This window comes from Poecilia reticulata, linkage group LG19 (assembly GCF_000633615.1).
Source record: "Poecilia reticulata strain Guanapo linkage group LG19, Guppy_female_1.0+MT, whole genome shotgun sequence".
Lineage (NCBI taxonomy): Eukaryota > Metazoa > Chordata > Actinopteri > Cyprinodontiformes > Poeciliidae > Poecilia > Poecilia reticulata.
The window spans coordinates 14,658,407-14,669,016 of NC_024349.1; the positions used below are offsets into that span (position 1 = coordinate 14,658,407).

Consider the following 10,610-nt stretch of genomic DNA (forward strand, 5'->3'; position numbering starts at 1 on the left):
ATGAACAGAAACATTTTGAGTATGCCTCCCTGTCCTTAGATTTTCCTATAAAACACAATAACGTGTTTTATAAGAAATATAATTAATGAAATATAATTCTAGGCCCACAGAGCTAGACGTTCCAATAAGAGCCAGACATCTGCCCCCTCCCTTTTTTTGTCTGCTCTAGTTAAGTTCATTGCAAACCTCCACAGTTCATTTAACGCAGAGTAATTGTGTCTGCTTGAAACTGTTTAAAAACACACCTTTGGTGTCAAACACAGATTGGTGCATGGCAGAAAACAGACATTAAACAGCTATTACCTCCAGCTGCTTCCACACCATCAGCGGGATGCAGCTTCTTCATTATGTTCAAATCAGTACAAACATCGAAGAGAATGTTGTAGCACAAGCCTTCATTTTTTATCTTCACAGTTTCCGACTCGACAACAGAATCAGCATCCTGCACAAGCGTTCATACCTATTGAACTTTTGCATATTTTGTCAGTTTGTATATGTATTTTGTGTGGTAGGAATGCATTATGCTAAAGTGGAACACATGCGTTGAATATTTATTTGTTTTTTTAACCGTTTCATGGACATTCATTATAGAAAGAGATACGTACCGGCTGTTCTTGGGTGCAACCAAACAGTGACTGCCAGTAAAGAAGATTTATCTGTCCAACACTGGGACATCTGTCAAAGCATGGGACAACGTAGCCTCTTTCTGGTTCTCTTTCACTATTTCGCTCTGTCCCATTTGGACTCATACCAACAAACAGGAAGCAGGAAAGCGGACTGCTGCTATATAAATCTCATAATCTTTCTGTGGCTCTCTGAGAAGCTTCACCGTACAGCAGATGTTTAGCATGATTAAAACTTTTTGTCTTGCTCATTAAGCCCCCTTCCCTTGGACAGATGATAGCTTCCTTTGCCAGGGGGCTGAGCCCACCTCTCTGTGCTGATTAAGAGCATTAATTCATCCCTAAATTCCAGCTTCTGTCTATCTGATGTATTATAGTGTGGCGAATTATGCACTGACCAGATGCTAATTTAATGTGGGTTATGAAGTAGTTGCCCATAATTCGATTAGGTGTTTGACAGAAAGTTGCTTGGCTTTCATTACCAGGTTTGGTATTTTTTGTCCAGTTTTGACTAATTTAAGAAATTTCTTCTCCTCAGAGTTTTATCCAGCTGTCCCCCAACTTCTGACCAAAGTAAAATCGAGGTACACCAAGTGGGCATATCATTATGACCACCTCTCTAACATTGTGCTGGTCACTGGTTGATGTCCATTCCTTCATTTTGATTGATGTGCTGAGACCCACTTGTTGAATTTTCACAATTTAGACCTTGACAAACTTACTCCAATCCTGACACTTTTTCCTTTAACTTGTTTCAAGCACATAATTGGTGAGTAAATAAATGTCCACTTGCAGCCGATGTAAAAATCCTATGCAGAATTGTGACTTATGAGGCTTTTTTTTTTAACATTTAGGAATGGCTAATCTTGAGGATGACAAAATCTAATGATAAGAACAAATATGAAGTACTCATTTCCTATTGCGACTGTCAGTTCATTCATCATCTTTAACCCCTCATTCTCCAGTTCAAGACATTTTATCCAAAGATTTTCAGTTAGTTGGTGCACGCAGCAGATTCATCAGATAAGAAGCCCATTTGAGATCCAGGCCAGATGCCTTCAGGTGCTTTCACTGGAAGGTTGATTTTACAGTAGTTGAAATGCCATACCGCTGATCTGTCACTGGTAGTCGTGTCCTATAAAATATAAGTACAAAATTATTAGGGAAAGAGTTGATGCATTTGTGTAAAGATTTATTACTAAGCATCAGTGTTTGGCCTTGTGAAAAGTGGAGTCTCTTATAGACAGCTGAGGTTATGAAGTCTTTTCCACCAGCTACAATTAGTTCCTGCGATGGATATTTTTACCATTTTTTTTTTTGTACAGTGAAAAGAAAAACATTAATTCAAACATTATGGGTTCCAGGCATCTATTTCTTTCACTATTCACCATTTCAATCAAGTTGAGGTTTGGACGTCTATTGGTCCATTCCAACAACTTGATTTCATCCTTTTTTAAAGCTATTTTCTCATGGATTTACTATTGTGTTTTAGATCATTATCCTACTTTATGACTATGGCTTTTTTGTGATTGCAACATTTTTACTTGCAGTTTTCTTCTTTGTTGCATCATTCATGTGTTCTCAGCTCGTTTTACTTATTGCTCTACTATTGCAGCTGGTGACCACTGTAGTTTTTATGACCTAAGGCTGATTTTAAAACCTATTGCATCTCCATTACTGTAAACCTCATCTGCATTTCTTGGTCTTCATGATCTTGTTTGTTCTCTAATGTTCTCTAACACACCTAAACAGAACAATTAGGTTTATACAGAGAATAGATGACACAGGGATGGACTTTCTTCACTTATTTGGTGACTTCTGAGGGCATTTGTTTCAGGTTAGCTTATAGTAAAAGATGCTACATTGGTGAGAGGGGTGTTGCTTACCTCCAGCAGTCATTTGAATGGAAACGACTGCAGCAGCCATTTGGTAAGACATTGGGGTAAACATTATAAATTAATATTAAAAAACAAATTTTTTTTTTGCTATTATTCCAGTTAATGTTTTTCAACAGCTATAACTAGAACAGTTATATAAAAAAATGCTTGTATCATTGATTCTTTCAGACAAGTTGGAAAAACAGATCATATTTGAATCATATCCTATTCATTCATTACAACTTCTAGTGCTGCATAGCTTCTATACTATAACATATTTTTTAAAAAGTACTGGTTATCCTCCCCACTTCTGTGTGGTATTCCATTTTTGTTTGTATATTTCAGGCTTTAAATAGAACATTAGAAAATTAAATCTCTGCTTTCTAAAATATACATAATAGATGCTAGATTTTTTTTAACTGCACGGGAAATATAACACCTAAAGTTTCTTTAAAAAGAACACAAAAGCTGTGTGCAGCTGTTCCTGCTTGATTCATTTGGATGTGATTTTCTCTGAAACCACAAAGCTTGTTTTCTTTGGAGAAACAAACTTTTGTTTTCTCAACATAACAAGCTGATAATGGTGTGAATGGGTGGCTCTCGTGTTTACATCCAGTTTCATCATTCAGTATCACAGCTGATTCTGCTTGTCGAAGATGGATGATCCTTCATGTGACATTCTCATCGCGAGTCAGCCAGCATCCATGACAAACATGTGCTCTGTTTAGTTTTCCTGTCATACGTATAAAAATATAGTTTTAGTTGTCATGTAGATCACAATTAAACCCTTTTGATTTAAAAGAAGGGCTGCACAGTGGCGCAGTTGGTAGAGCTGTTGCAGCAAGAAGGTTCTGGGTTCGATTCCCGGCCTGGGGTCTTTCTGCATGGAGTTTGCATGTTCTCCCTGTGTATGCGTGGGTTTTCTCCGGGTACTCCGGTTTCCTCCCACAGTCCAAAAACATGACTGTCAGGTTAATTGGCCTCTCCAAATTGCCCCTAGGTGTGAGTGTGTGTGTGCATGGTTGTGTGTCCTGTGTGTCTCTGTGTTGCCCTGCAACAGACTGGCGACCTGTCCAGGGTGTACCCCGCCTCTCGCCCGAAACGTTGGCTGGAGATGGGCACCAGCAACCCTCCCGACCCCACTGAGGGAAAAAGGGTGCAAGAAAATGGATGGATGGATGGATGATTTAAAAGAACAGTTTTATTGTAATGAGGTGAAAAAATATACATCATATCTTTCAAGCAAAAAGTTTACAGCATTTTCTGTCCTTTTTTCGTTGATTACAGAACATAAACTTCCGTTTTATTATCCTTTGACTTTGAGCTCTGAATAAGTAGTAGACAGAAAGAAAATGTAATCAGATACGGTCTAATTTAGCCTATTTATAAAGTGCATTTCTGTTTAATAATACATGCTTTCCAATTGATCCTACTTATCAAATGGTGCATTAATTTCAGGTCTTTATTCAAACTGATTTAAGAAGTTTTCTTTCTAAAGAAACTGGGACCAGAAAATGGCCCTGGCATTTGTGGCTATAGTGCCTCAATGTGATTATTTATATGATATGTAAAAGGAATGTGACATATCAGGATATTTGTGTGCACAATGTACTTTTCACTCAAAATGTAAGAAAAACGTCTAGTTATAAGTGCAAAAAAACCCAGCACTTTCTATCAATATTCAAAGATTATTGACTTAAAGCAAGTTCCTGTATTTTGCAGAAAAGTCGCTTATAAATCAGTTTTGTCTTATTTCAAGTGCACAAAGATATTTGCACCAGGAACTAGACGAAAATACTTGGTAAGATGTTGTGTTTTTTGCAGTCTAGCCCACACATTAAATTCACAATAAAAAGCAATTTGACTTTATTTATTTTTTAAATGAAAGCAGTTATCGGTTAAATTAGAAACTTTAATAAAATTAGGTTCTTGATTATGTGAGGAAAATAACTGCTGTGATCATCTGTAGCTCAGGGACTGGAATAACTTAACCCTGTTTTACTTTTCAGTTTCTGTACGAACCCAGAAGTCACAAACTCATCTCTTGCTTCATCTTCTCCTCTTGTCCTCTTTTCCTCTTGCCCTCCTTTCCCACCAAACGGAGCCGCTGCCCTGTGTGACTTGTCAGCCGTTTACCCTTTCCTTTCCTCTTTCTTGGTCCAGCTGCCTCATGCACTGTGGCCACTTTCTATGCATTTTTTTGTTGTCATCCGGTGACCACACACTGCAACATAAACACATAACTTTCACAAATTCCCAGATGAAAGTTAGCTGCATGTGAACATGTGTTTGTGTGTTCGCGGCCCAGTTTCAGACTGTTTGTGAGGAGAATGGCAATCAGAGTGTGGTTAATGATGACAGGTGGCCGGCTCCTACAGCAGTTAATTAACACTTAATTTTCCGAGTTAGTCTCATGAAGGCAGCAAAACCTCGTGAAGCTATGTTATTCACAATAAACATTCTAGAAAACAATCAGCAATAATCTTAATTGCTCATTTGACTTTTTTCTTTGTTTATGCGTGGCTCATTTATTCCCCCCTGACAGGTTGTCTTTATCATTTTTCAAAGCTTATGTTCACTTGCTGACATGCTGAATGGATCCTTCAGTTAATAAGGACACAAACACACACAGTCCTTAATAGATTTTTGGCAGGAATTGTAGCTGCTGCTTCATCTGCTGACCTAATTTCCCATCTAATTTAGAAATAAACATTTTCTCTTTGCGTTCGATTACATTTTGCCTGTATTTACGAGGACTTTCTTGTCTTATTTTTCACCTCGGTAAGTAGCAAGGTTACACAGAGGAAGCTGGAAAAACAACAGACCGTAATAGATGTTGATTGGAGGCCATCGGAGTCATGCAACCCTTCACCAAGGCCTCTGTGGGACTGTGTGAAAGTGGATTTGTGCAGCTTTTTTGGCATCCTTTCCAAGTCTTTGAAATACACCTTTTAACCGCCATTGATTTTAGCTAATGAACCTTAGCGCTCCTGTCCTTCACTTTGCTGCAGCTGACAATGGTTGCTGTCAGCATGAGAGTCTGGAAGTATTTAGCACTCACTCTGCGAAACGAGTACAACCGCTTTGATGCCTTAAGCCAAATATAGCAGCGGAGAGAGTCTTTGATTATCAGATCAGAAGATGTAAAAATAAAATATGTTGTAATATGTCTGACAGCATTTTTTCTTTATTTTATCTCATTTTTCTAACAACAGTGTCCAATCCGAGTCCTACACCAAACTGTGCTGCAAAGGTTTCTGCATAGATATCCTGAAGAAGCTATCCAAAACAATTAAGTTCTCCTTCGATCTCTACCTGGTCACCAACGGAAAGCACGGCAAACTGGTGCATGGGATTTGGAACGGGATGATTGGGGAGGTAAGGCTGAATCCTGACGCAGTTTTACACTAACGTGTTAGTAAACAGTGTCCCTCCAAAGACTTAAAATTGTTCCTTGATGTATATTTATCACAAAGGCTCATCGGTTATCCAGTATCTGCAACCTGCAGCTTTAGAATTGCATATAGCTTTTCATATCTTCCGCTGTGACTTTAAATAACTTCATTAAAATTAGCAGTAGAAAGGTAATTTAAATAATACAAGCTTTTCCACTATTCTCCAAAGTGCCTTCATGCAATATATTTTTAACATTTTCACAAAAAATGACACTAAATATCAAAGGAGTATAATTTTCATTAAGTATTTCTTCAAACAGTAAGTTACCAAGTTTCTCAAATTCTGATATCATTTTTGTTAAAAAAATAAAAATAAATAATTGAAAGTCCCATTAAGAAAACATAATAAACCTATATAAAAAAATTGTTAATTTAGAAATCTAAGCAAATTTCCAATGATGATGATAATAAATACAGGGATCTTTACAAAATTTCTAACCTTAATTTAATTTTAAAAGCACATCGTCATCACTTTTGCTTAAATTATATGAAGCTTTCATTGTTGGTCTGAGTTCATCCCAATTGCTGTTTCACATACTGAAAGTAAAAGGTTCTGACTATAATGCTACATGACTCACTGAGACCGAATGAATCTCTCTTCAGTTTAGAGACTGTGTACCTGCCAAACTACATCAAACTGAGCACCAGCAAAATGTAAAACATTCTGAACAGATGTTCTGCAGCGAAGCCTTCACGCTTGTGTTTCTGTGCCCGAGGGTATTCAGCAAGTGTTACTGTATAATTCTGTTTGTGTGCAACATTTATAAAGCCACCTTGGATTTGAGCGATCTCGAGACGGAGCATTCAGCTCCTCCTTCATGCTCAAATAATGAGACAAATATGTTTCCCTTCAGACAGCTGCTTTCCAGGTGCCAACACACAATTGCACTCTAATCCTTAGTCACATGAAGAATCTGTAAACTCGACTCGCTGCATGAGTGAAATTTGAGAGCCTTCCTGCTACGAGATAGCAAAATGACACTTTGTCACCCTAAGTAAAGACTGGTCATAAAATTAAAAATGGTGCTTGTTTTAGGTACAGGAAATGCAGCTGGTCAGTTTCTCTCACGCTCTTCCTCCAGTGGTTTTATTATGCTTTCTTTGGCTGCTTTTCCTCATCAGGTTTTCTACAGGCGTGCTGACATGGCCATCGGCTCGCTTACTATCAACGAGGAGCGCTCTGAAATCATTGACTTCTCTGTGCCGTTTGTGGAGACGGGAATAAGTGTCATGGTAGCGCGTAGTAACGGCACAGTATCGCCGTCTGCCTTTCTTGGTGAGAAATAGGTCTTCAACGTTTGTTTTGCATGCTCCCCTGTTAACACCATCTTTCTAAGTCTTTTTTTTTCCAAGGATGGCGTAGTTACACTTGTTCTGTCTCTACAAGCCTTTCAGGAAACTTCCCGTTAAGATTTAATCCCACCTGTAACTGCAATCTTGAACTAAATCTCCTTGTATACCAGCCAATCACCTAAACAGCCTTTCTAAATGTGTCCAACATAAAGTATCCCAGATCCTTTAAATAATTTTCAACTGATTTCAAAAAGCAACATGAGTAGCTTAGATTTTAGCACTCTCTTATTTAATTCTTGTTTGAAAATCAAAGTGTGTGGTTTCACTTTTTTTCTTTCCTCTTAGAGCCCTACAGTCCAGCAGTTTGGGTCATGATGTTTGTGATGTGTCTGACCGTCGTGGCTGTGACCGTGTTTGTGTTTGAATATTTCAGCCCAGTGGGCTACAACCGCAGTCTGGTAAGCGCCAAAGGTGAGTTGTATTTATTTATTATTTTAGTTTCACATGTACATTGCCTTCAAAGAGAATAAAATGCCACTTTTTTGCAATTTTATTGTTTTAGAATCACAATTTTTTTGCCCCCCACAAATAAAGGCCTTGACAAAAGCCTGTGACTTTTGTATAATCACTCGAATATTCAATGCTTTGTAGAAACACTTTTTTGTATACGTCTTGTGTTTTTCCCTACAAAAAACATAGGGAGTTGTATTTCCATTTGTGTAAAACATACAAACAAATGCAGTAGTGTGTCTTCTGAACACCCAGAATGGACCGATGTCAGGTTCCAATAACGACTGACATGTTAAGACAATCCCTAAATGCGTTACAGGCTAAGCAACACATTCTGTTGTTCTTCCTGCATTACAGGATGAGACAGTGGGAGGAAATAAACATGCTTTGATGATTTGACCATAACAGACCAGTTCTAGACCAGTTTTGCTTATGAGACATAGCAGATAGTCACTGAAGGCAGACGTACCTCATGGTGACAAAGGGCATACATGTGCAGTTAGATCAGTTTAACGCTATCAGAACTAGGGTTCACATGCACACAGTTCGGATCATCAATTGGCACTAACCACCATTCTCATTCAGATTATAATTTCATTCTGATTGAGCTGAATCCAATCAGAATAATCCTATGTGGGAGATTGGACTATCTCCCACATTTGCATGCTCCCCAAAGCCATGCAAATGGCATGGGGCAAAATTTTGTTTATTAGGGGAATGCCATAGCAATGCATAAGGAGAGCAGTGACTGACTTGCGAACAAAAAAATATTTTCGTACCATTTTTTATGCGTCAAGAAAATAAAAAAATAAATTGAAAAAAATCTTGACACAAATGATCATAATTCATGCATTAAAGGGTTAAAGTAAGCAGTTTAGCTATTTTTTTGTCTCAGGTTTGTAGACTGCCTTGAGAAGCAGTCCACTAAAATAAGCATTTCAGCTATTTTTGTCCCCCTCTCAGGTTAGTGGGCTCCCTTGCTCAGTCTTTTTTAAAAATAAGCATTTTAACTATTGTTGTTGCCTTTTTAACATTTGTTGTTTTGCAAAGCTGACTGGTCAACAGAAGAGTATGTCATACTCGCTGGAAAATGTCAATCTCTGATTGGCTGACACCTAGCATCTTGTTTCTACACCTGTGACATTAGGTGCTATAAATCTGTCAGCCAGCTGTGTTGACAGTCTCAAAAAAGCTATTTTGTTGCATTTTTTTAAATTGTTGTTTTGCTGAGCTGACTGGTCAGCTGTAGGACACCTCATACACGCTGGAAAATGCCAATCTCTGATTGGCTGACATGAATTCCCAAGCTGCTGAAGCTTCTGGAACTTTCTGGCACTCTCTGCTTCCGAGTCTGCTACGGTCAAGGTAAGACGTGTTTGTGTTTTCTCCATAAAATATAGTATTTTAATTTTTAATTTGATTAGAATATTATTGTAACTGCTTACAGTTGTTAGATTTAATGTGTTGTTTGAGACAGTTGGTCGATTTTAAAAGTTTAATTGTTGTGGAATATTTCGTTGTGGCTCTGATTGTGTACTTGCTAGCTTGATGGAACAGGATTTTTCTGGATTTATACGGGAAGCTAAATGTTTGTACGCCCACAAGACGCTAAGGAATAAATTGCTGTGGTGTTTTTAATTAGTCTTCTGTAAAACAACCATGCACAAATTTTCATATTGGTGCATCCCTAAATATATAATGGTCAAAGATAAATTCTGATGAACATTTAAAACAGGAACTGGAAGACATTTTAAAATATCCAAAATTAATAAACAAAACAGAAACAACAAGTAATATGAATTATGAAATCTGTGAAAACAAAAATGCCCTTCAAAAAAAAAAGGTTTGGTTGAGACCAAAGCATCAGACTGAAGACTTTTATCATCCTGTTCTTGGTAGAAAGAGGAAAAATATAAATTATTGAGCTTGTTTTAATTTGACATGCGATTAATTTATTTGTCTCAACTGAGATGGATCAGAGAAGTTGGTTCAAATCTAATCTGTGTTTCCCCTCAGTACCACCTGACCATACAGGCGGTGTCTTCGGTGGAAAACTCCCTGGAGACGCTGCTGGATTTACTGCAGAAATACCGGGAGAAAGCTGGGGACAAAGTGGCCGAAAAGGGCGGCAGCATCTTCACCAAAGCCTGCTTCCTTCTCGCTCTGCTGCTGCAGGACGAGCGCCACGCTCAGGTTTAAGGCAGACAGAAAAAAACTTCTTTCCCACCATTGCTTACAAAAACATCTTAATTTAATCCATTTCCCCTCAGGAGGTGGTGAAGCTGCCTAAAGTTTTGGACCGAATAGGCAGCATCTACAGGCTCACGGCGCGGAAACACAGGATGGACAAAGAGCGCAGCATCACCAGGCAGAGAATCAATGGGAGCTTCTACGTCCCGCCGACGCTGCGCAAATCCAAACCGCCACCAAAGTAGGCAGCATCTGATCTGTAAAAACCCAAACAGGACTTCTGGTTCTGTGGGAACTAAAATGCTGTTTTCTATGGAGCTAAATTAGTGTCGGAAAGATTCACAGTAAGATCTGTGTCAAGTTAAAACAGCAAATTTGTGAGTGCATTACCATCTCCACTCAACTGGCACGCACCTCACAGGAAATCAAGCGCACCAATCTCTCTCACTCAGGCCTTCAGGAGCCTATAAAGCAACTCGGCACACCTGTGTTCTGAATGATCCCTTCAGACAAAGAACTCAGCTTCAAGCTCCTACAGAGACACCACTGGTAGAAAATGAACATTAAATCATTTAACCTGCATTCAGAGGACCTAGTTGATGGAATGGGTTTATGTTTGGAATGTAGTTTGTTTTGTTTGTTTACTATAATCTGTAAGTAAT

General features: G+C 38.4%; 2 protein-coding genes across 3 annotated transcripts in view; both read left to right on the forward strand.

Moving 5' to 3' along the window:
- LOC103481634 (glutamate receptor ionotropic, NMDA 2C-like) overlaps positions 1-10,610 on the forward strand; it is a 59,519-nt gene that overhangs the window by 34,312 nt on the left and 14,597 nt on the right. Inside the window, exons 9-11 of the mRNA XM_008437258.2 lie at positions 5,716-5,878; positions 7,078-7,231; positions 7,594-7,719. Coding sequence (XP_008435480.1) covers positions 5,716-5,878; positions 7,078-7,231; positions 7,594-7,719 — 443 coding nt within the window. The remainder of the gene's footprint in view (positions 1-5,715; positions 5,879-7,077; positions 7,232-7,593; positions 7,720-10,610) is intronic.
- On the forward strand, positions 8,534-10,585 carry LOC103481633 (abnormal spindle-like microcephaly-associated protein homolog). Of its 2 annotated transcripts, none has more exons than XR_536329.2 (3): positions 8,534-9,123; positions 9,775-9,951; positions 10,029-10,585. XR_536329.2 is itself a non-coding variant. In XM_008437257.2 (3 exons), the coding sequence occupies exons 1-3, from the start codon at positions 9,700-9,702 to the stop codon at positions 10,513-10,515; spliced, it is 528 nt and encodes a 175-aa protein (XP_008435479.1). In that variant the 5' UTR covers positions 9,637-9,699; the 3' UTR covers positions 10,516-10,585. The 2 variants fall into 2 exon arrangements, 1 of the variants encoding a protein (XP_008435479.1); XM_008437257.2 differs by lacking the exon at positions 8,534-9,123 and having other exon boundaries at positions 9,637-9,951; positions 10,029-10,189; positions 10,401-10,585.

What these genes read in the sequence shown, in the direction of transcription:
- LOC103481633 (XM_008437257.2), top strand. Translation starts at nt 9,700, where the DNA reads ATGCGATTAATTTATTTGTCTCAACTGAGATGGATCAGAGAAGTTGGT. An exon ending in AGGACGAGCGCCACGCTCAG is followed by an intron (nt 9,952 to 10,028) that starts GTTTAAGGCAGA and finishes ATTTCCCCTCAG; the next exon opens with GAGGTGGTGAAGCTGCCTAA. An exon ending in AAATCCAAACCGCCACCAAA is followed by an intron (nt 10,190 to 10,400) that starts GTAGGCAGCATC and finishes TCTCTCACTCAG; the next exon opens with GCCTTCAGGAGCCTATAAAG.